Source organism: Drosophila elegans, unplaced genomic scaffold (assembly GCF_018152505.1).
Source record: "Drosophila elegans isolate 14027-0461.03 unplaced genomic scaffold, ASM1815250v1 contig_814, whole genome shotgun sequence".
Classification (NCBI taxonomy): domain Eukaryota; kingdom Metazoa; phylum Arthropoda; class Insecta; order Diptera; family Drosophilidae; genus Drosophila; species Drosophila elegans.
This window is the reverse complement of record NW_024546167.1, coordinates 19243593-19268668: the sequence shown is the minus strand read 5'-3', so window position 1 is coordinate 19268668 and position 25076 is coordinate 19243593. Positions and strand designations below refer to the sequence as shown.

General features: G+C 37.1%; 3 protein-coding genes across 3 annotated transcripts; 2 read left to right on the top strand and 1 right to left on the bottom strand.

The window, feature by feature from the left end:
• Positions 1-10141: 10141 nt before the first annotated feature.
• LOC108148025 (DNA-directed RNA polymerase, mitochondrial) lies at positions 10142-16061 on the bottom strand. Its single transcript, XM_017274860.2, has 8 exons — positions 15724-16061; positions 15508-15663; positions 14777-15161; positions 14206-14367; positions 13387-14143; positions 12176-13318; positions 10449-11671; positions 10142-10386 (listed from the first exon to the last, which is right to left on the bottom strand). Exons 1-8 carry the CDS (start codon positions 15902-15904, stop codon positions 10257-10259), a joined length of 4137 nt encoding a protein of 1378 aa, XP_017130349.2. The 5' UTR covers positions 15905-16061; the 3' UTR covers positions 10142-10256.
• A 276-nt stretch (positions 16062-16337) lies between these two features.
• Positions 16338-22394, top strand: LOC108147859. The gene is made up of 7 exons (XM_017274617.2): positions 16338-17540; positions 18183-18643; positions 18700-18894; positions 19543-19676; positions 20128-20638; positions 21288-21704; positions 22148-22394. Exons 1-7 carry the CDS (start codon positions 16367-16369, stop codon positions 22283-22285), a joined length of 3030 nt encoding a protein of 1009 aa, XP_017130106.1. The 5' UTR covers positions 16338-16366; the 3' UTR covers positions 22286-22394.
• Positions 22395-22646: 252 nt separating this feature from the next.
• LOC108147778 lies at positions 22647-24119 on the top strand. The gene is made up of 4 exons (XM_017274508.1): positions 22647-22811; positions 23377-23674; positions 23732-23938; positions 23995-24119. The coding sequence occupies exons 1-4, from the start codon at positions 22647-22649 to the stop codon at positions 24117-24119; spliced, it is 795 nt and encodes a 264-aa protein (XP_017129997.1).
• The last annotated feature ends 957 nt before the right edge of the window (positions 24120-25076 follow it).

Sequence of the window (25076 nt, the reverse complement as noted above, 5' to 3'; positions counted from 1 at the left end):
TTCCCCGCTCATTTCCCAGCTCCCTTTTTCCCCACCCCTTACAAGTACTCACAGGAAGGAAGCTTCAAGACGCGATTAAATCAGCAAATAAAATAGCAAGCGGTGGGTGTGTGGGAGTGAGATATATAGTAGAGCCGGGCAGATAGAAGGTGATTGAGTGAGGAGCAACAAGAAAATGCCACGGGAAAAGCGGAAAAATGCAAAGAAGCAGGAAAAATAGCAGTGCAAACAGCACCTGCAAAACTGCAATTGAGTAAACAAAGAAATGCTGAGAAAAATGAATTTTTCAAAAGTTTTTCGGTCGGCAAAATGGTTAAGCAAGGTAAGGAAACCTTCGACCAGCTTAAAATGTTACATATTTTTTTTTGGCAAGGAAAGTTCCGATTGTGACGGGGGTTGACTTTCTGATTGAATAGATAAATGAAGGACGGAAAAGCACTGAAAATTGATGGCTTCTCTATACAGAAATGCACAATACCAACTGGTATATAAATTTGTATACTATATATACATATGTAAGGCAGCAGAATAAATGAATAGACATGAAAAGAATGAAATCGAATGAAAAATATAAGTCGAAAGAGGAAAGTCGTACAGAAATGCAAAGTAAACTGATAACAAATTTGTTTACCCCACATAGTTCAAGGCTGACAACAAGTCGATGGATGGATGGATGGGTGTGTAACAGGTGAGGGAAGGGGCCATAGATTCGCGACCCTGAACGTATGTATACATTCATATTGAATTACTAATCAAATGGAAGAAAATCTACTTTAAATTGCATTATGTTTGGAAAAGCATGTCGAAAATGAAATCAAGTTGGGGGTTTTTCTAACCAAAATATATAAGCATAAGGAATTCATGCGAAATTATTAAATTATCATTTTCAAGACCATATTAATTCGTTTAGCTACACTTGCATTCCAATTTGTTATACATTATTTTAAATTTAACATCGGTTTTGCGAACTGTGAACTATTTTTTTTTTGCTTATGGTCTAGCAACCTGTATTATGAAAATGATTTAGATATAGTCTTTCACCCAAGTTTATGAAAAAGAGGGCATAGCATGGGCTCCAAATCCGTTTTCATTGTCTTTGCTCTTGTAACATTTTTCTCACATACCATCACCTACGAATATGGTGCGAGTCTAATAACTTCAATAAACTTATTTCTAGAAAAGTGTAAAGATCCTCCCAGTGTCAGAGGAAAATGTAAGGCCTTCATAAAGAAGTGGGTCTTCAAGGAAAATAAATGCCAGCCGCTCAATTACGGTGGATGTGGTGCAACAAAAAACTTATTTTACGATAGATTACTTTGCGAAGCAGTTTGCAATGGTAAATATAAGAAAAACTGAATTTAAATCGAATGCTGTCTAATGTAATTTTAATAAATAAATACAACTCATGAAATTATAACGCATATAATATTCCTTGTCGGAAATAAAAAATAAAATTCAACAGTTGCAAATACAATTTTATCTTTGTATGCGATTTCAGCATTTTGTTTCTAATATAACCAAAATTAGACAGCAGCATCCAGTCCTAGAAACTAATCGGATTGGAGTGTATTAAATAAATTGTAAATAATACAAACTTCATTTCTTTGTAGTAGTTAATTTCTTTAATTAATAAAAATCTATAAAACAAGGGCTTATAAAACTTAGAGTTGACTTAATCAAGCATATCAAATCGTTTAGCTAAACCCTATTTGACCATCTTTATTTTAACTGTAGCTGATATTATTGTTAAACTATATCAACTCGATTATTGAACCTGATTTACTGAATAAATCTGAATATGTTCTTAGTAGCTGGCAAGTTCTTGAACGAGACGGTACAACATGGACTCTAAATTAATTATCATTTTCTTTGCACTCGTGGCGATGATCTCAATTATAAAACCCTATGATAAAGTTTCAAAAAAATAAAGGTTAATTGAAATTGAAGCCCAGTTCCTCCTTAACGATGGATGCTTCAAACTGATTTTTGTTTCCTTGTTATATTACTACTACTTAGTTTAAAAAAATACAAGGAGTTTAATAGTCAAGAAACTAAATCAATCAAGAACTGTAATCTACGATTTTTATTTCCTTAATGATTTCCAACTATCCAAAAGCAATTAAATTAGTCTGAAAATGTTAAAATCGAATTAATAAGCCAACTTGTTTTGTGTATGATAGCTTGACATAATAATTACATTTAATTTCCCACTAATATTTCTCTTGAAGACAATTAGAAAAACTGGCATATTGTCATTTATTTATGGGCTGTCAAATTCAATTCAATTGGGCAATGGCTCTTTAACTGATTAAATTCACGTCTAGACTTGGAAACATGTAACATAAAACCGTTGACAAGCTGCAAAATCGAACGGAAGGGTGACAAAAGAAAAGAGTTTCACCTTTTTCGTAACTTCCACGTAAAATGTCTCCAATGTTGTGACTAAAAATGATGTGAACATGCCTAATTGCGTCAATTCTTTGGTTTTTGTGTGGTAGTTTTTTTTTTTTTTTTGAGTTAAGATGGAATCCCATGATAATTATTAAGTGCCATGGCAACGTCCGCTGGGTGCAGGAGAATCGCATTAATTTCCCAACCCATCGCATCGCTTGGCCAATTACCGGGCAAATGCTATTAGCCACAGTCTCCGCAACTGGCCAATTACAAGAGCAACTCGAGTGTTGGTTGGGCCCGAAACGAAACAAAAACCTAATCAAGACCCAAAGACCTGCCCAAAAAATTTTCAACTTGAACTGAATCGAGTTACGTGAACATTTTTGCTGCCTGCCGCTTTTCTATGATTTGGCCAAAATCATTTTTTAAAGGCCAACGAGCAATTTAAGCTTTTGTGGGGGGGAATTTTCTTGGCTTTGACTATCATTCCACTGGACAGCTCTGTTGTAGCTTCTGTTTCTGTTTCTGTGTCTATTTCATTTTCTGTGTTGGTTTTATGGCAAGTCAAAAACCTATTAATGCCCAGCTCAGCAGCACGTTCAACTTGTTACAATTTTTATTTTCCTCTTTCATCGTTTTTACTTCCATACACTAAAAAAGTTGCTTGGCTGGGCGATTGAAGATTTAAGATACAAGATTAATATCGAAAGGTATGCATATTCATATATTCTAACCTCTAGATGACCTTGGCTTTAACCAATGTGACTGACCATGTCAACTTGGCTGTAAGCATGTGTAAAGTCAACGCGTTTTTAATTGGCCATGAAAAATAAATCGCCAAGCGACAAAATTTCAAGTCACTCCTTTAAAGAAATGTGATAAAAAATGCTTGACATTCTGTAAAGAAATCATAAATAAATAAATACTTAAAAAAATAACACATTATTATAAATACAATAAAATTGATACTGAACAATGATTCTTATAATATAACATTTGAAATTGTATACTTATTGAAATGTTGGTATCTAAAATTGTAAATTTAATTTACCCAATAAATTTAATTTGTAAATATATACAAATAAAAATCAAATTGTTAAACATATTCTTAAACAATCACATTTGAAATTGTACACTTTTTGGAAGTAAAGTCTGTGCTTGGACTTTAATAAAAATCTTTTAAAATTTTTTGTTTCCCTAAGTTAGTAATAACAAGTGTATAGACTGTTCGCATTGCTCGAATTTAATTTGTCTTCTTTCCTGTTTTTGTTTTTTGCCATTTTATTTGTTTTCTACTAGTATTTCCGCCAGTTGGCTTTTCTGTGGCTTTTGCATTAGCTTCTGCCTTCGAGTATCTCATATATGTTCGTGTGGGTCGTTTCGAACCCCCGACTTTACCTCCCCTAAAAAAAAAAACCCAGAAAAACATCCCATATCAGCGAAAACAGAACCGAACTCGTGTATTGAGCCACCTTTGGCGCATTGTTTGACATGACTTTAATATTTCCAAAAACGATAAAAAGACAATACATTTTGGCACTGCTCTGCCACAATTTTAATCGATACGAAGTATCAGCGGCAATAACAATTGCATACCGAAACAAAACAGATTGCTTGGCAGAAGGGCTGTCAAGTAGAATTTTGATTCTCAAACGGTAACAAATGGTACGAGTATCTGCACAGAAAAAATACATGTATGAGAAATGGTACTTGTTTTGATTAAATTTGTTTGACAGTCATATCTTTAAAAAGAGAAAAAAGCAAAAAATTACTAATTTGTAATATAAATTTTAAATTTTTAAATGGTAAAAATAATATGTTTTTGTTGCAGGGTATATAATGTAAACAATAATTATAAAATATTATAACAGAACTTCGAAAAACCATTTTTTTTGTTTAATAAAAAAAATAAAAAGTTAAGGTTTAAAATATAATTTTTTGATCTTAAAAATTTATAATAAATTTTTAAGTAATTTATTTTGTTGGCTCAATGAGTAATTATTAAATTGTGGTTTTTATTTTACCACTTATTATGTTTATGGTCCCTGGTTTGTTGACCTGCGAATGACAAATTGCAATTTTTTGTTCTGTGTGTGTAGCTCTGTGCAATCAATTTCAATTAGGGAAAGTGGGACAGGTGTACCATAATTAAGCTGCGTGTCATTATGCATTGCTGGCCAGGATCACTTAGGGCTTAATTCAATCAAGCCTCCAAGTGTCCACTCCGTTTCGGGATTTTCCCTTTAGCTTTTTTGCGTTTCTATAGTATTGGTAGCCTAGCCAGCATGGAAATAATCACCGGAAATCTCCGAACGGAAACGCTCGTAATAATGGCACCCGAAATGGACGACAGCACCGCATTTAGCCAAACAAAGTGAAGTGCTGCCCGGTTTTGCTGTAACAGTGGCAGTGGCAGTGGCATTGGCCATATCCCTTCGCCTTTTTGGTCGCAAAGTGTTGTTGTGCATGCCATCGGTACATTAATTCGCATTCATAAATAACACTAATGAAAACGAAAGCGAAAGCTAAAGGAAAGCCAGCTGCCCGGCAAAGTGGAAATCAATGCAGCCGAAAACGGAGCGACCAGTCGAAAATACGAGCTAACTATGCAGCATTTTCTGGTCAGATTGTTTGATTTGTGTTTTTTGTTTCCACGGGATGGGGTCTAATTACTCACGTTAGGCGACTGGTTGACAAATGGGGGAATTAGTGATTTCCCAGACACAGAGAAAGAAATATGTGCAGAAGGCAGGAAAAACCTAAAAACCTAAACCTACAAAGTTAAGGACATAAACGTTAATTTCAGAATATTTTAAATATTAGAAAAAAAATTTCTATTATTTAAGAGAGTATACTTTTTTCTTAGTTGAAATAATACATCTTATGGGTAATAAAAATGTAAGTTTTAACGTGTATTTTTAATATTTACTTATTTTGGCATTATTTGGTTTTATTCCCTCCACATAAATTGTTATAGAATTTGTCCCCATTTTTTGGACGGTGCCTTTGGGTCGCCGAAAAAGTGAGCTGCCAAAAAGCATAATATCTGCCTGCACTCGCACTTGACTTGATTTGACTTTACCCGCCCGATAATGGTCATAGCTCACGCGAGGGTGGAGTGGGTGGTTTGGGGGTGAAGTAGGTGGCTTGGGTGGTTGTGGGTATAAAAGTGAAAGCGGGAAAAGGACAGTGACAAGCGGTAAGCGGTTAGGTTGACAGCTGGCGGGCTTGCAGTTGACTGACTTCTTATCTCAGGCCCCGCGGCTGGAAAATCCTTCCTTCTATAGTATTTCGCTGAAATTGAATGGGAAATTATCGGAACTCCGTCGCATACCTATTAGATATGCAATACGTAATATGAGAATTCCATGCTGAGTCACGGCATAAATTCAAATGTACGCAGAACGCATTATAAATGACTCAACCTTATGGTTTCTGATAAATGATGGCGGAGAAAAGTGCATGGAGACTGATCTTGACAGCACATATAGTAAACACCCGAAAATTATTGTTCAATAATTTAATATTAAAGTGGAAAAACTAAGCAGTCTAGAAAATAGTTCTCTTGGGTTAATATTTTGAAGGAATATGTGTGCTTCAGAGTAAGCTTATGATTTATCTCCCCTAACTATTCGGTTGCAATATTATTGTTAAATAATTTAAGATTAAAGTGATACTTCTCTTGGAAATTTTTTTTTAATACTATGTAGCCCATAAAATAGTGCTCTTAAGTAAATGTTTTGAAAGAATATCAAGATGGTTATGTTTGCTTCAGAATAAGCATTTGATTTATCTCCACTTACTATCTATCTTTTTTACAACTTCGGGTGCGGAAAAGCCATAACACTAACTGATGGGAAATAAAAAATAAAAAAAGAGTAAACCCAACCAGTTAGCACTCAATACGGGCGGCACACAACATTTACGTATGTATCACCATCACGATGATTTAAGCATTTTATCCTGCCACATCGTGCCGCACGCCACACAGCAGGGAATACGACAATAAATTTAAATGGCCATTTCCACTGTGGCAAAATGGATAATAACCCATTTGATGTACGGACACACTTTTTCCATTAAGACCAAATACAATGCGATGCTCGCACACCGGAAAAATATACGCCTACAAGAGGCGTTTCGGGGGGCGGAATTATAAGAGCTGGGAGTTAAACACTTTAACGCCCGCAACTTATGGCTCACAAAAGCACACATATACACACAAACATTACGCGTACGCACGATTGGCCCATAAAAAATCATTTCACTATTCATTGTTAACTGTTTTTAATTGAAATCGTGTCGAGACTCCATCGAATGGTATTAGCTGGCTGGCAAAAGTCGTTCTTTGCTATTTATTTATTATGAACGAGAGTTATATTACGTATACGCAATAGTGTTGATCAAGCTGGGAAGCAAGTTTGGTTTTTTAAAATGAAGGTTTAACTATTTTAAAATACTTTTTAATTGAAATTAAGTTTTTATAACAATATAAGCGCCATGTGGAGGTTTCTAATTTCTTAAGAAAGGAACTATTATTATCTTACACATTACGTATACGCACAGTGTTCAAATATTACCTATTTGATGCCTAATTTTTTATGTTTTATGCATTTTTCTTTTGAATTGCAGTTTGTTCTTCCACTCATCAAACGATTAATTTCCATTTGAAATGTTTTAAATTGAAATCGTGTCGAGGTCTTATCAATTTGGTATCAAAAGTAGTGCGATAATTTCGTCACTTGTTGGAAAAACTCATTTGCAACTCAATTTCCATGGAAATTCAATCAAACCCGTCGACAGGCCGTCAATTATGACATTATCACGAACAGAAAACTAAGTTTCAACTTGGCACCCCCCCTTTTGCAATCCTCCTCCCAAAACATTGCCCCAATTTGAAATTGGGTCTGTGTGCGTTTATCTATGCATATATGCTACTGCTTCTGTTGCTGCTTCTGTTGCTGCTTCTTGATGTTGTTATTGCAAGCGTTCCTTCTAATTTGCATGCCCCCGCACAAGCACACACACACACAGGCACACCGCCTGTAATTGAATTAGTTTTAATGCGATATTCTGGCGCGATAAGGCCGACACCCAGATAGCTCTTTTATTCGTTTATGAACGGTCGTTTATCAATTGCAACTCGCCCAACTTATTTACAATTACCCAAACAAAAGACACAGTAAAAAACTTGCGAAAATCGCAAAGATATATCGCTGGGATAAAATGAAAAGCAGAGAGATACAATAACAAAACAAAGAAAATAAGAGCACAACACATAAAATCAAATTAAATGTCACATAGGAAATTGAAGAGATTATTCTGTTCTTTAATCTTAATGAATTTAATTTTATTAAAACAAAAAATTTTTAAGAATATATTTTTAAACACGTTTTGTAGTAATTTAATTTATAATAAATTAGGCTTTTGTTTTTTTTTTCAATAGTTAAGAGAACATTTACATAAATCGAAGTTTGTTTGCTTGCTAAGCTTAAGGTCATGGTTTGTTATAATATTTTCATAATACAACGTATTTATTTCCTTTTTTTGTTTTCATACTTTCAAATTATATTAAAAAAATATTAACTTTTTATAATCTTAAGTTTAAATAATTTTTATTCTGGTAAATATAGGCACTCTAAACAAGAGAATTTTGTAAACCTCATACACATTCATTTTATTGTGCTAATTATACGCACTATATAAAAAATATGATTTTTTATACTTTATATGCATGAAAATGTTTACAAACAATTTAAAATTTGCGAAACACTATTTGAGTGTATTTAGTTTGGTGGCTGCTTAGTGTCACTTAACATATTTTCATTTAGCTGAAATTAATTTGCACTGCACTTTGTGGTTGCCCCGCCCCCTTTTAGGGTCATCTCGCCTCCCACAATCTGTGTGATATGCAGTGATAAAAAGCTAATCAGGCTGATGCGTTACCTCAGCGATCCACCTTCAGCGCGGAACAGGTGCAGGTGCAAGAACTGCGAGATGCGAATTTTTGGCGAATTGCAGATGCCAGCGGAATTTCCCTAAGAGCGCGCAATCAGAAAATCGGCCAGCGGACTACTCGAAATCGCAGCGTTCTCGACGCGTCACATGAACTTTTCAGACTGAGCGGCAAGTCGGAAGCGAGCGGCCAGCCGAGCCAAAAAAAAAAAAACATATATAAACGAGAGCAGAGCGGCCGAAGAAAGTCGACGCCGCCGCCGACGTCGCCGGTCGCCGGTAGCAGAGGCAGCGGTAGCCAAAGTGGGCACATGTAAAAAAAGGGGAGTGAATTTGAGCGTAGGCGTGCTACGATGAAAAAGCCACTCGGAATCCGAATTCGGAGTCCGAACGAGTGAGTGAAAACGAAAGCGGAGCAAAACTGTACGAACTGGGAAATTCGGAATGCATTGGTGTCTTAAATAAAATGAATATTTGCCTTAATATTTAAAATATAAAATTATGCTGGAGATAATTACAATTTAGTAAAACAAAAAGGTCATTGAAAGAAAAATAATTTAATAATGAGAGAGACTTAATATATGAGAGGGCACTATAGATTATCTACTTTCAAGAATAAATTAAATTATTATAAAAACGAACACGATTTCGGGGGAAATTGGAAGGCGGTTTAAGTCGTAGGATTAAAAATTGACTCTTACTTAGTAAAATTAAGTAAAAACAAATATATCAGAGTTAAAACAAAAATTTAATAAAAAAGAACTATTAATCAAAGAGTTCTAAGGCACACATTAAGGAAATATTTGTATATTACAAAAAAAACAAGTATATAACTTTGGTTATAAATTAAATTTTAAAAAAACATGTAGAGAAAAATAAATGAATTTGTTTTCCACATCCAAAATAAAGCGCATTGGTATTAAATCGATTACTAATTTACAGAAATGAAATGATATTCATAGGTAGCCTCACTGAATATTGAGTGGGTTAAACTGAAAGCAGCATAAAGCGGTCAGAACCGACCAAATCGGGAAGCGATCGTAAATCAATGGATTCTTTATGTTCTCCCAGCCGAACAGTGTTCCTAAAAATTAGAAACAATCAAATGTAATTGCCACAGAATAATTGAAGTAAAACAAACAAATATAAAATTCGAAAGAAGCAAAATATGGGAAAAATAATTAAAAAGGGGAAAGTCGATAAAAGAAACTAGGGGTAAACATAAGAATTTAAATAAAACAGGTATTTATAAACAAACTGAACCACATTGCGGTTGTTCCACTCAAAAAATATTTTATTTTAAATAGAAATGAGCGCAAGATAAACTCACATACTATTGACTTTTTGCACATGAATCCAAATACACATGCTATGAGTATAGTGTCTACAGTGTAGTAGCCAAAAATTAATTAAACAATCGTTTAATGGCACAGATACACAAGCACACATGAATTTCGATTAGCTCTGACCCAAAACGCAATGAAAAACTTTGCGGTAGTACAATACACAGCAATTAAATGGCATTGAAATTAAGTGGAAAACAAAATCGATCAATGGATGAAAGCAGGCATTTCCCGGTATTATATATTGAAAAAGTGTGGTTGTAAATAAATATTGAAGGAAAGCAGAAATTTCCGGTATTATTGGATGAGTATATTAAAAATGTCTTGTTTTAAGACATAATCCAAGCTTCTATACATCCCCTTATAAATTAAGAAACAATTTTTTTAAAAACATTGTATAACCAAGTTTTTGTATTTAAATGTTACACACTCTTGTACTTTTTGTTTTTCTCCATTTGTTTTTGGTATTAAAAGCCGAATTGTTTAACAAATTTAACAGGTATTTTAAATAAAACTAATGACTAAATTAAGATTAGGCACTGTTAATGTCGTATGTTAAGGTTTTCAACTAAAGAAGTACACAGAATCGAGTACGTTGCGCAGGTCGAAATCTCCTTTTTGTGGCAATTGCTTTAGAGTGCGGTTCAACTGGCGCTTGGACAGATCCTCCACAGAGCCATCGTTGGTAAAGTCGCTAAACGAATAACATGTATCAATAAAAATATAACCTTTAATATATATAGTTTCAAAACTTACTTATCCTTAAAGCTGTAGGTGTGCTGCATAAACTGGGAGAGCTGCTCCAGAATGGGCTGCGAGTGCAGGGCCACAAACTGCTCCCGACACATCCTGTTCAGCTCGGGCACAGTATTGGCATGCGTCCAGAAGCAATCGTGAACGGAGACAAAGGTGATGCCCTGTCTTTCGCAGTGCAGCGAAGTCAACATCATGTGCGAGGAATCCAGAGAGTGGATAAAATTCGGCGGGAAGGCATTCTTTTGCTTGAGGATGTTTGGTCGCTCGTACATGTCCATTGAGAAGTTAGAGGAGACCTTAAATCCGGTGCGAGGCGAGTGCTTCATCTCCTGCCGATTGTAAGGCTGCACCACGGGCAAACCCAGCGGTGTAACCCACTCCACATTCTGGCTACAAACTCCGGAAATAAGACGCGCGCACTCCGTAAACCAATCCTGAATCTCCCTAGTGGATGTGAACATTTCTCGCAGGCTCTCGAAAGTCTTGGTGGTCAAATAAGTGGACGCTGGCCACACCCAATCCTTGGGGAACTCATCGATGTCCTTCAGTTGGCGAGCTATCTGCAATCTTGCTCCATAGCGAGTCACGCCGTAAACTGTGGTCATCACCGTCTGTTTGATAACCTTGCGACGCACAAATCCTGCCAGTGCCTCCGCCACATGCAGTCCATTCTGGGCATCGGTTTTCCTGCTCCTCTCCACCAGAACGGCCACCGCACTGTAGACATCCTGCGGAATGGCCGATGGTGCTAGATTAACACTACGTGCACCTGCTTCATCTCTGCCCAAAGCTGCATAATGCTGCAATCCATTGCAGGATCCATCCTGATGGATGGGAAAACGACTCAAATAGGCGGCGGGATCAGCAGAGCGGTATACATTGGCGATTTCCATGCAGCAGGCCAGCGTTTGCCAGGGTTCATCCGACTTGGACCACCACATACGACCGGTGAGGGGATTGTCCGCAGAATCGAGTATTTCCGGCATGATCTCTTCCGCGTACAGAAGACGTTCCCTCACCGAATCCCTTTTCTTTAGACCCGTCAAATTGATGCAGTGCAGCTTTAGCCAGCTGAATCCATCCACGCCCAATGGCTGTGCCTGATCGAAAATGAGCATCGAACGAGCCAAGTCCGAGCCAAGGTGATTGAGATGCGGCGGCACGGGATAAACTCGGCCACGGAAGTCCATGTTGTGTGGCAGCCAAAAGACTTTATCGCGGTACTGAAATGAGGAACGAGTTAACAACATTATAGTGGATGGATTTTATAAATAAATGTTTGCTGGTTTATTCTACTTCAGCTTATATCTAAATCTAGTTGAAATATCTTATACAAATTTTAAGAGCTTTTAGTCATAAATCTTACAAACAAACAATAAATATTTAAGCAATAAAAATACATTCAATAATATAAAAAGCAATTTTAGATTAAATAAACACATTTAATAAAGAGAAACGATAGTCTTATGAAATTTATATACGTATATAAACATTTGAATATTGTCTACATAAAATAAGTCGTACGGACTTAAATTTGTATTGAATAAATGAAAAATTATGTTTTTGCTTCAAAAATGTTTATAGTTTTGAATACAAATCTATTTTAAACAAGAAGTTTTGTAATATGCTTGTATAAAGCTAGTTTTTTTTAGCATTTATTTTTAATTTTTTGCCTAATTCAGTCTAATTATATACACTATCTAATCTAGGGCCTAAAGAGTACTTACATGCTGTGCCAGGGACAACCTGTAGAGAGCATCACACCACAAGCTGTACATCTCGGCCTGCTTCCTGCGATGGCTCAGCTTGTCCCGGAATTGCTTGGCACGATCTGCATTGGAGGCGGCATTGCCGTCCACATCCTTAGCTGGGAGCGTGGGCAGAGGAGGCAGGGAACTCGGAGGCTGAGGGACATCCAGTTTGGCATCGCCACCATTCTGGAACACCTCGATGATGACATCTAATAGTTGCGTATTCACGCGCCAGGGAACACTGGCCAGCTGATTTAAGGAGTCCAGAGCAGGATAAAGATGCTGTGGATTCGAGGCGGCAATGCGATCCCACTGCTGGATGGCTTGGTGAGGCAGGCGAATCAGTTCCGACTTGTTGAGTAGGTAGCCACCGTTGTGTGGGGTACTCCACGGTTGCGGAGGACACAGCATGGGCACTAGATTTGAGTCGAAGGTAAGAGTCTGCTGGCGCGAAGCTCGCAATAATCTGGAGAGCACAGGATGTGGCTTAACCTCCTCCTTAACGAAACGTCCCTGATTTCGAAAGAGTGTGTAGAAGGCGGGCAGCATGTTTTGCGTCTGAGTAGAAGACGCTTTGGTTTTGCTCTTCAGCCGCATAACATGTGCATCAATCTTGATGTCCCGCATCAGAATGTTGTACAGAAAGCGACCCACTCCGGTCAAGACATTCGAGGGCCACGGCACCTCTGGCAGATCCATGCTGGGTCCACTCTCCCGCTGTTCGTGCACCAGACGCTGCCAAGCCTGTCGTGTGTTGTCCTGTGACTTTCCGCTATCCCATAGCTCACAGTACGAGCTGTATATCTCGCCAATCTTCTCCAGCGTGCCATTGTGTTTCTTCTGCTCGATTTTGTATCGTTGCTGAACTTTCTGGCCAAGTTCTTTGTACAGCTGACCCACTGTGGGACTGAAGGTTTCCGAACCCTCGGCCAGCTTATAAAGCTCCTTGATCAGAATGTCTGCAAAGTGTGATGTATCGAGGGTCTTCAGGTATGTGTAGTAGTTCATGAAGCCATGTGGCTTAAAGCGCACTTGGGCACGCAGCGTGTTGAGATCTCGCACGATGGCTGAGGTAATTTGTTTGCGCCATGTTTCCTCCAGTTCTTTAAGCCGCTCGCGCTAAGGGAGTTTCGAATTTTTCAATTAAAAATATATCAATTATAAAGCACATAATAGATCTAACTTACGCATTTTTCGGAATTGGCAAACTCCTTTGATTTCTCAATAGACTTAATGGTTATGCTACCGTCTAGCTCTATTTTAAGCTGCTCCCGAGCAAGCTGCTCCAACTGAGCTGTGCTATAGCCTCTCTTCGAGTTCATAATGGCATAGTCCAAGTCCTTGTTCTCAGCTTTCTCATCTGCACCAATGGGTAAGACATGCTCGTTGAGATGATTCAGCAGTTCATTGTCGTAGCCCAGCTGCGGCGGCACATAGACTGGTTTGAAATCCGGACGTAGTCTTCGAATAGCATCCAGAGCAATGTCCCGCTGATCGGCCACAAACTTGGACTGATCCATAATTTGATTCAAACTAAAGCCCTCGTTCTTCGCTTTAGCGATATATTTGGATATAAGTTGCTGGTTCTGTTCGTCCGGTTCCAAGCGACCCAAGCACTCGAAAACGGCTACATAGGTTTGCTCATTGAACGCCAAACCATCCTCCTCGATGAGTTTGAATAACTCCTCCACTCGATCAAAGGATCCCTTGCCCGCGTAACCATGCAAAAGGATATTGTACAAGTGGATGGTCATGAGGCCCTCGGACATATGCGGCAAAGTACTCTTTCTAACTCTGCCTCGATAGGCAATTATTGTGGACAGGGCACGGTTTAACATATTAGCTGAAACACACACATTGAGGTAAGTGTTCAGGTTAATGTTCAGTGCCCGCTGTTTGGCCAAACGCTCTTGCTCCTCGTTGACATGAACCTTTGACTTGAAACTAAAAAGGAAAATAATCAACTTTAAATTATTTGGTTTTTAAATGTGCATAAATCAGCTCACCGTTTTTTGGACTTGGCTATAACTGATGCATTGGCATTGGGCGTAGCCACAGCAGTTACTGAAGAAGGTTTACTTTTGTCCAGGGGATTGATGTACGGTTCAATGGTTTCAAAAGGATCTAGGGATTCAGGTTCTTCTGTAAGCACTTTGGGGGTACTCAGCCTGGGAGAAAGAAAAGTTAATGTAATTTAATTTTTCAAGAAAACCCAAGTGAAATGATAAAGACTGGAATACTAACTATAATTAAATGTTGTATATTAATACACATTTAAATTAAATATAAAATACAATGCAAATTAAATTGCATGTTTAAATAATAAAATATTTTAAAGTATGTAAAATATATTAGATTACATAAGTCCCATATAACTTTCAGTGCTAATATATATTTGAGTTAAATATGGTTAACTTGTAATAAAAATTTCAGATATTAAAATATATTTAAAAAAAAATCAAATGAAAAATTTAAAACATTTTTTAAATACCTAAAAACCGCAATGCACGAATACCAAAGCAAAATTTGTTTAAAATTGTGTTGAAAATTTTTTTATCCCCTTATTTTAAGACTCACCCAAAATCCGCTTCATGATGATCGTTCCCCATGCTCTCGATGATGTCCCGAAAGTTATGGAAACTCTTAAGGATATTTTGCATTTCCTCGGGATTGGCGACCACCTGTTTGGTGTACTCATCCTTGCCGAAGAAGAGCATTGGCCGATCGTCGTATATGCCGGATTCTAGAACAGAACCATCCAAGGCCTCCATGTCGATTTTCTGATACTCAACCGGTTGTCGTTGGACCACATCCAATATGCCTTTGGCCCTCTTATCCTTGCGATCCTCCCGGGCACGTCTTTCGAGGATCTGTTGTTGGGCTTTCTGTATAAAATCGGCTAGCTTTTTGGATTTGAGCCGCTTAACCCGGGATTTTCGTTCGCTAATGGCCTGTTCGGTGACTGAATAGGGGAAAAAAATTAAAATTAATATACTATTGCAGTGAAGACACTTCGTTCTCTATAAAGTATATATATTCTGGATCAGCCTCACTAGGAGAGTTAGTTTCTACGCAAATCTTCTTCCAATTGCAGGAATTGGATCAGACGACTATATCATATGACTCGATCGAATACTTCAACGGAAATTCGACAAAGCTTCAATGTCTTGAAAGATATAGGCATATAAATCGAAATATAGTCTTTTTAAAAAGTATGTAAAATTTCTAATAGATGCCAGAGTATATATACTTAACTTTCCAGATGTTTGCTACCTTTCTTGTTCATTATCCTAGCTAATAGGACTTACCCTCCAGGAGCTCCACATATTTTGCATATCTTGGCTTGCGCAATCGTTTTTTTTTCGTTTGTGGCAGTGCATCTGCCTGTGTTGTTGTTGGTGTGCTTGTTGTTTGTGTGCGTGTGATTGTTGTTGCTGTTGCTGCTGCCGCTGATGTGATTGTCACTGAAATTGGAAAGCACATGTTTGTATTCCTTTCTAATACTTTCTATATTTATTACTCACCTGCCGGCTTTTGGCGGTATAGCATTTGATAATACTGCTGATAATGGACTAAATTTGAAGGCGCAATTTCGCCGCAGCCGCAGCATACTGTTGTTGTTGTTGTTGTGGGGTGGGCTATGGGCGGCACGCGAAGTGCTTTTTGCACGGCTGCCGCTCGATTTGCACTTAATAAACGATACATTTCGATGGATTGCAGCTAGGAGCAGACAATCTTCGCAAATGTCATTAATTTAATGCAGTTTGTGGCTTTTTTCACACACAATTTGTTGCATAATTACACACTGACCCTTCCGATTTGTTGTTTGTTTCTCTTCACGTGTGGCGGTGCGCAAGCAGTTGGTAACACTGCTTGCGCCGTTGAACAGCTGATTGGGAGACCAGGGCTGGCAAGCAAAAAATACTACAAATATACTGCAAAATACACTGTAAAGTACTTGTTTGCTACCTGTTTAAAAGTGAGAACACTTTCTTGCTATTATTTAAATTGCTTGGGAATATTTACCACCAGCCCTGACTGTTGCCAACGAAACTTTTTTGGTATTATTTATCCTGCTTGGTATTATGTTAACCAGCCCTCGCTCGTTGCCAACGACTTTTCCGTTAGAGTTCAAAAATAAACACAATTCAAAAGTTTGAATGAAAAATGCCGCCAAAAAAGGGTAAAAAAGGCGCGGCAATAAAGGCGGAGGAGGACCTGGGCAACCATCCGCAGCCGCCGAATGTGTTCCTGTACATCCAACTTGCCAGCATCAGCAATCTGCCCCAAACGCCGCATCCTCTCGAGATTCACATCAGTCAAGGAGACAGTTTGATCGTCAAATGCGATGAGCACTACAACACGGATGGAATTATTGTGCAGGGTGAGTTCTACAGCAAGCCCACATTTACGTTGATCTTCCAGCAGGACAATGTGGACAGGATCAACCATGCGGCGGATAATCCCCTCCTGATTCAATTTTATATGAGGGTGTTTCCCGGGACGCGTAACTTTTTTTTGGACGAAACAGAGGATGAAATGTTGGAGGAGGAGGAGGAGGGCAATCTAGACCCCGTGGACTCCGATTTCGTTTCTTCTGTGATAGAAACAACGGGGACAATGAAGTTGCAACTTCTATGTGTGGGCTATCTGGATGTGATCAAGTTGTTTGGCCATCGACGCAGCATGATCAGTGAGCAACTCTTTCTTTATCCCATGCCGGATGTGTCCAATGAACTGAGATGCACCGTTCACACGGAGTGGCATCTCTATACCCTGCTGCCCATTGCCAAAATGTTGACCTTCACCAACATGACCTTCGTGACCTTTGAGAGCATATACAATTTGAAAGAGGATTATATTTTGGATATGGAATCCTTAAGCGTTCGCCTGAGTTTTCGTTCCCGATTGCCCAGTGAACGCAATGACTATACCTTCATTCCGCTCTGTGAATTCGGGAATCTGGAGCGAAAGGTCATCTGCACGCAGGATAATCACCATGTCTTCGAGTCCTTCCGGCAACGAGTATGTCCTTGGAACGTGACCGGCTTGAAGTCCGCCATGGAGGTGGAAATGCATCGCATCTTCTCGGAACTTTTCTACTCCGAAGGCCTCACCGTGGACTTTGAGGAAATCGAGCAGGTGGTGGACGAGGCACTCGTCTGCAACTCCTTCCACCGCTTCATCCTCACACAGAAGATGGCCGACATCTTGTCGCTTGCCATCACCTGTCAGCAATATGTCCTGGCAGTGGAGGTGTTCCAAAACCTACCTGGCACCGCCAAGCCACAGAAAGTTTTCCAGGGTGTTCTGGATCCCTCTATAATGGCCTTTCCGGGGGGTGAGTTTATATAATTGATCATATTGAACAGCCAACGAAATGTTGAACACAATGAAAGCCAGAGGAATGAGTTTTCAAAAAGTTACAAAAAATTGAACATATATATATATCCAAAAATTTTGTAGTAATATAAAAGATTTAAGTCTATAATATGGTATATAAACACACACATGAAATTATATATCCATTGGAAAGGTATTGCTTAGACGCCTTTAAGAATAGTTTAAGAATACAAGAGTATAGGTATAAGTAGGGAGTATCTTTTAGTTGGCAACCTTGAATTTTATTTATTTCATACTCAATTTAAATATTTGTCACGTTGATTTTCATTGTTATTAGTTTTTTAATGCCTTGAAAACAAATATAATTGGCATTAATAAAAATATTTTAATATTAAATTACGCAATTTAATATGCATTGTATTTATTATTATGAATAAAATATAAAATTTTGGATACAATAGTCAGATATTTATGTTCACTATTTCAGTTTTTTAACAGCTTATAAGTGGTTAAGAATTCTATATATTTCTGCGGCACATTCGATTATACGGCACATTCATGATATTATGAGTAGCTGGTATCTTCAAAGGCTGTAGTCTTGATATAGTATTTATTCTACCATTAAATCCATTTCTAACAGTGCAAAACATGAGGTTCGCTGTCCAGCTGGACTACCTGGGAAAGATAAAGGCCAGAAAGCAGATTAGCGAGGCCAGCGTGAAGAGTTTGGAACGCCAAAGAGTGCTGCCCACGTTCGCCATTATCAAATTGTGTCTTTTAGCGCCGATTGGGGAGATCTACAAGGAACTAAAGGTGTTCCGCGATAGCTTCGTTCGCCAGAACCGCCTGCTCTTCTGCGATGCTCCCTACAATGACCATAAAGCGCTGACACTTTCTGAAATCCAAATGGAATCCTACGCCCGATTCGACAAATTCATCCGGGATTGCATAGCTTTCATTATCGACAAGAAGGTGATGAAGATCGAGGATAAAAAGCAACACTTTTGCTGTGCCGTTCAAAACTTGACCAATATCCTAATGAAATTGGTGGGCAGTGTCTACAATACAAAGACTCCCACTTCGACAAATGTGGAATTCGCGGTAAGTGGATTATAATATATATATTAAATATTATAAATAGAATTATATTTCTTTAGAATCTCTGCAGTATGGCCTACAACGATTTAGAACCTCGTATACATTCCATTGTGGAGAAAATTGAGAACGAAGGCTTTGAAAATTATTCAGTCAATAAGCATATTCAAATAGAGCGAATCATCGACTACTTGAACACCATCAAGTTACTAAGTTTAGTGAATGATGACAGCCTGGGCAATCTTTTGCTTGAGAAGGTCAGTTTTTGATTCACAACAGTCTGATTCATTGAATACTTTTAATTACTTTTTGTGACCAGTCAGAGTATTACTAACTTTTTTTGTACAAAATATCTAAGCTGCAGGCTATTAGTTTAATCTGAAAGTTAGTTGTTTCTTTGTAAATAAGTTTTACGTGTTTATCTATTTTTATTTTAAGATTCAACAGTCATTCAGCTAAATTTAAAGACTGAATCATGCCAATTTATAAAGCTGTTTGTTTTTTACTGTCTGTTTTATTAGCAAACATTAATCGATTAAATTCAAAATTATATACAAATTTAATTTGTAATACATTTCCGTTGGAATATTTGTTTATAATATAAACGGAAATGAATAAGGTTTCATATAAACCTGTAAGTGAATCACATAAGCTGTACGCTAATTTGATTAGATTTTGTACCTTCCCGGTACAACTGATAAAGTTATGAATGAACGAAATTCGGAAGTAAACAATTAATCATTATGACTGTTAATGTGTGTTATCTAAATGCTCGTATATTAAATTAGACAGCGACAATTGAACATATGATAACTGGTTTGGAAAAGGCCGCTTGGAAAAATTTTAAAAGCTAATTGTTGACCATTTTAAAAACTACTATAATTCTAGATTATTTTCATTTACAGGCTACCACCGAATATCCCTCGGACGAACGCTTTTGGTTCTACATGCTCATCGCGAACATGGAGCGTGGAGAACTGGACAAAGCTAGGCTCTACTTTAATAAGAATCATCTGGCGGATACCCATGAATATTTTGCGTAAGCACCAGCCTATTAATTATCCCAAATAAATTTTTAAAATATATAAAGATACTAAAAATGGTAATTTAAACTAAATTAGAAAATTACAAAAATCAAATAAGCTCCTAAAGTTAATATAATTAAATTTACACTTAGGTATAATAAAAATCTTTTAAATATTATTGCCTTTTGTTAATACTGTAAAATTTTCCTTACAGTTAGAATAAATATAAATTCATATTTATACATATAATAAAATATTCTAACTTTCAATTATTGTCCATTGTTAATGTTCTTTAATAATAAGTGTAGTGAGTAGCATAATTACTTATAAGTTATAATTGTCATACTAGGAAAAATATGTATACTATATAAAAAAATATATACCTTATAAAAATAAATAAATACTATATACTATATAAAAATAAATAAATAATTACAATAAACTGATATCGAAGGGCATTCACAGGGGCTGGATTAAATTGTACATAAACTATGTGGACACTCGCGATAATCCGGAAACATCAGCTGATTGCACGGAGTGTCTTTTGAAGAGCATTACCAACTATGCTGAGAAGAATCCTCGACAGCAGGTTGCCTGGATCCTGCTATATTGTTATTACAAACGTTTTAAGTACGAACCGGGATGTGCTTTCGCCCGCTGGCGATTCGAGGATCAGCATTCCACCAGCAAGGTCAGCAAATCCGAGGCTCCTCACAGTCTTTGGGGTATCTTCCTATCCCTGAACATCACATTTCCATCCAGTCGAGGAAGCCTCATCTACGACGTCTTCAAGATCTTTGTGCGCCTGGGACTCTACGAATTCGCTCAGGTTGTTTTTGCCACCGTGGAGCATTTGGTCCAGGATGCGGATCGATATATGATCAACACTCAGTTGGCTCTGATGCTCAACCAACTGGATGAGGACTTTGTGCCACAGAGTTTTGAGTTTGGAGAAGAAGAGGGAGCTGATCAATTAGTATGTTTTTCCTAAATATCGTGGCACCCTACAATCAGAAAAAAATGCCTTGATTTAAAAAAAATTCATAATTTAAGGACCTTAAGGTCTTAACATGGCCTTTAAAACGAGCCAACATTTTTTCACTGGCAAAAATCGCAGTTTATCCAAAAATTCTTTACTCATTTGAAATATTTTTTGCTTTGATTTTCATCTCTTGCGATTTTTGTGTTATTTATATTAATATTTCTTAATATTCCTTTTAAATATTTTTGAAATAGATTTTACAGCTTAAACTTAAGTATAATTCTTTTAAAATCAAATAGAACCCTTTTTTAATCTAATATTTCCATATTAATTCAACTATTATAATAAATTAAGCAAATAATGTATAATAAATTAAGCAAATTTATATGAAATGTATTAAGCTTTGTGATGATAAATAAATAAAAATGAATATCCACATTTATGTTAAATAATAAATGTGGATATTCATTTTTACTATTTCCTTTTGTTTTTATTAATGTAATTATTCAATAGCCAGATACTCTGCTTAAAGGCCGTTTTTAGTTTATTATTCCTTAAATTTAGATTTTTTTCTAAAACTTATGAACTTGATTTTCTGAGTTATTATTATTATTATTATTTATTATTATTATTATTTTTTAAGGCCGCCATGAATGCTCAGGTCAATGGAAATGTGGAGTATTATCGAGGAAATCTGGTGGAGGCGGCTCTCTACTACGAATGCTGTTTGACCCTGCCACCACCAGAGGTCAATGAACGTGACTACTTCGAGTTGAGCAGATTGCGTCTGGGATATATATCCTATGAACTGGGCGACTACCATAAATGCATCGAAGCCCTGAACTTTACGTTCGCCGGAGAGTTGCCGACCCTCGTGGCAGACTATATGATAGGAAAAGCCTATTACAAATTGGATCACTTGGAGATGGCCCTCCAGTGCTTTGCCAAGACCACCCGGATTGAGACACATGTGCCCAACGTTTGGGGATTCCTGGCTTTGATCAACCTACGACTGGGCGACAACTATAAGGCCATCGAGTGCTGGAAGTACGCCAAAATAGTAAGTCCACATACTACATAATAGAATATTGAGTATTTTAAAAACTAAAGTTATGCTTAAGAGTGATAAATAAATAAATTTTTCTAACAAACACTACTAAACTGTTTTAAATTAAATATTATCTGTAAGTGTATATATTAAAAAGTATTTATTATATGCAAATTAATTGAAATATATTTGACAACAATAAAAATTACTTGCTAATTTCTTATCCTTTCTATGATTTGGTTATACGAAACAATAAATTTTCAATTTATTAAGGTAAACAAAAAATTTAATTCAGGGATTTAATATTTTTAAACTTTGTTATTAGACAGTTATACTTCAAAATAAAAAATGAAGTAAAATTTCAAACATAGCAAAAATTGTAGGGGTTTGACAATAAAGAACCACCAGCATGTTTTATTTTTAATATTGCTATATAATGATATCTCCATTTTTAGGAGCCCAACCGTTCGATTGAAGACCTTATGATCTACGAGGAACTGGATGCCTTTGACTACGATGCCGTTGACTTGTATATCGATATACCTGGCCAGTTGACCGAGGACATTTTGGATGAAACGCTGTCAGGCGGGTAGAGATTGTATATATTGTGTGTGTGTGTCTGTTTTCGAGAACCCATAAAGTCCAACATTCTGGCTGTTGTGCTCTGTTCATAGTGGCTTCATCAAAATGAAAGTGGAACGGTGTGGGGTTTTGTGGTTTGGCTTTATTACTCAGTTTCTTTTTCTTTTTTTTCGCTACGAGGCTCATTTGTTGCTGTTTAGCTGGCGTGACTTGTTGACACAAGGTAATGAGGCAGGGGCACCAGCAATTTGCTTACATAAGACCAGTCCGTCTAATACACAACAACACACACACTGCAGTCGCCAAGTCCTGGCTTTTTATAGAACACATCTGAGGATGCTTAAAAAACGGCGCTGCAGTCGGCATCCAAACATGGCCCATGCAGGTGGCATCTGCTCATCGGCTGTCCTGGAGGAGAAGCCAACGGCCTGTGTGGCCAGCAGCACGGCTCTGGCCATCAGGAACTCCACCATAATTGCCCATCGACTGTCCATTTATCTGCCCCAATTGCTGCTGCCCTCCAGGGATCCCCAGAAGGTACGTTTTGCACCCCCTCCATTGATGTCTGTTAAGAAAAGGGATAAGTATAATACTTAATATGTATATGTATAATACTTAATATAAAAAAACTTAAATTAATAGCAAAAAAAATATGTCCTATTTTTTTTAATATGGTTTAAATTAAACACAAATTTTCAGAAACTGCCTGTTTTAAAACGCTGACTTATCACATTTTTCTAAATCCGTTAAAAAAAGAGTTTTAGCTATTTTTTTTCAGCTAAATTTATATTTTTGGAATGGTTATTTGAAGGCAATTTTTTTTGGAAACAATTTTATTGAATATTTATTTTACGATATCTTGGGTAGCTTACAACCCCAAAAGGAATTTCCTTATATAAACTAACTAAAAACCAAATGAAAATCGAAGCAACAAATTTTTAAGTTGTGTATTAAATACTATTAACTATTATACATTTTTAACAGTGTACACATTTATACTATTGTACACTTAAATTGCTAAGAATAAAGACTATTCTATAATGTAATTTAATCAAAGTTAACTCTTAATGATGTCACTTAATAACATATTTTACTTTACCAGCTCATTACCGAAATTAACTGCCATGTGGCCCAATTCCGGGAGATGCTCATCTTTATAGGACAGGCCAGGGATTCTCCAGAGCTGCGCGAGAAGATTAGAAAGTTGAGAAGGAACTGTGTGGATGCCTGCAAGCACACCGCCCATCTGATCACTCCACAGCCACGACATTGTTTGGGCAGTCCCAGCGAAAGGATGCACTTGACCCTGCTCTTTCATCTTACCCAGCAATTTCAGCATGAACTGATCAAGAGTCATCGTTTGATCCAACTGGTGCCCCTCGATATGACGGATTACTATGGTTGGAAAGGGATATTTAATAAAAGTTGAGGTTTCTATAGTTTAAAATACTTTTTAGCTCCTTCACGAACTGCACCCTCGAATCTCGGCAACGTGATTAGTCAATTCCTGTTGTGCAAGCAAATAAATCCCGATTTCCAGCAGGAGGAGCTGTGCAGCATTGCCAAGGACTCGGAGGAGCTGACAGAACTTTTGGAGGAGCTTCAGGCCCACATGCCCTTGACAGAGGCATCTCCCGACACTGAACTGGATCCGGCCCAGAAATGTAAGTAAATCAAATAATTTTTATTAAATATTCTCATATTTTAATGATATTTTTAGCTGAAAGTAGTCTTGTATCACTGAACACTCCAGTTTGGTATGCCCGCCAGCGAAGAAGAAGTTGCAAAACACGGAGTCGCAGTCTCTGTTGTTGTTTGGCCAAAAATCGTACAAAAACTTATTGAAGGAAGTTTATTTGGAAAGGAAAGTAGCTTTCACTATTAAAAAAATCTTAGTGAATTCTAGTATTTAATAATCAATTTTAGGTCTTATTTTTGGTATTGTAAAAAGTTTATCGCCAAAAGCAAATTACAAGGCTTCAACTCATTTAACTTAACTTTAAATACAAGAAAAGCCTTGCCTTTTAAAATATGTTCAGCAAGATAATGTATAGTATTACCACAAAAATAGGAAGTAAAACACTGTCAAAGATAGAACCCAATTATCAGCTAGAAAAGTAGTGATTTAAAATCCATAAACCAGTTATTAAGTGTCTAATAACTGCAATGCTCGATGATAAGGGAACAACATTCAGCGACCCAATAAAATGTATTCCCAGAAATGATAATAGCAGGTAATGCCGGCAATGTGTGGGACATCAAAGAAACCCCCAGGCAATAACCATAATGAAAGTGATTAAACGAAATAAAAACCAGAAATACAAATCGAGAGTTGGTGTCTTCTTGTTTCGAGGAAACCCGCAAAGAAAATGATGAAATCTGAAATCCAAAATCTGTGCCCCTTAAGCGAACAAAGGGTGATAAATTCACCCGAAAGCAGGTGAAATCCCGCTTTACGACGACTAAAGAAGATGTCACATTAATTGGCGAGAATCCCAGAAGCCTACACAATATTTACCCATCATTTAGCGCAACAGGTGATGTCGGCTTTGCCCACCTGGTAATCATATATATATGCTGATTAGATTCCGACTTACAGGTTAAGCGAGGCTGATAATACGCCTTGGCAACAGAAAATCCCACAATGTGGCATTAATTAGAATACATTTGTTTTGATTTTTGCATAGTTTAAGTTTTAATTTTAAAAATATGCCTTTGTCTTTTTACAAAACATATCTCTACATTAAAAATATATATATATATATTTAGATGTATGTATATTGTATGCAGTTTTATATGGTA

Coding starts and splice junctions, on each gene's coding strand:
- LOC108147859 (XM_017274617.2), top strand. CDS start 16,367: ATGCCGCCAAAAAAGGGTAAAAAAGGCGCGGCAATAAAGGCGGAGGAG. Junction 19,677..20,127: donor GATACCCATGAATATTTTGC/GTAAGCACCAGC, acceptor GGGCATTCACAG/GGGCTGGATTAAATTGTACA. Junction 21,705..22,147: donor GCTGGAAGTACGCCAAAATA/GTAAGTCCACAT, acceptor CTCCATTTTTAG/GAGCCCAACCGTTCGATTGA.
- LOC108147778 (XM_017274508.1), top strand. CDS start 22,647: ATGGCCCATGCAGGTGGCATCTGCTCATCGGCTGTCCTGGAGGAGAAG. Junction 22,812..23,376: donor CCTCCAGGGATCCCCAGAAG/GTACGTTTTGCA, acceptor TTACTTTACCAG/CTCATTACCGAAATTAACTG. Junction 23,675..23,731: donor CGATATGACGGATTACTATG/GTTGGAAAGGGA, acceptor AATACTTTTTAG/CTCCTTCACGAACTGCACCC.
- LOC108148025 (XM_017274860.2), bottom strand. CDS start 15,904: ATGTATCGTTTATTAAGTGCAAATCGAGCGGCAGCCGTGCAAAAAGCA. Junction 15,664..15,723: donor ATACCGCCAAAAGCCGGCAG/GTGAGTAATAAA, acceptor TTCCAATTTCAG/TGACAATCACATCAGCGGCA. Junction 14,368..14,776: donor CATCATGAAGCGGATTTTGG/GTGAGTCTTAAA, acceptor TCTTTCTCCCAG/GCTGAGTACCCCCAAAGTGC.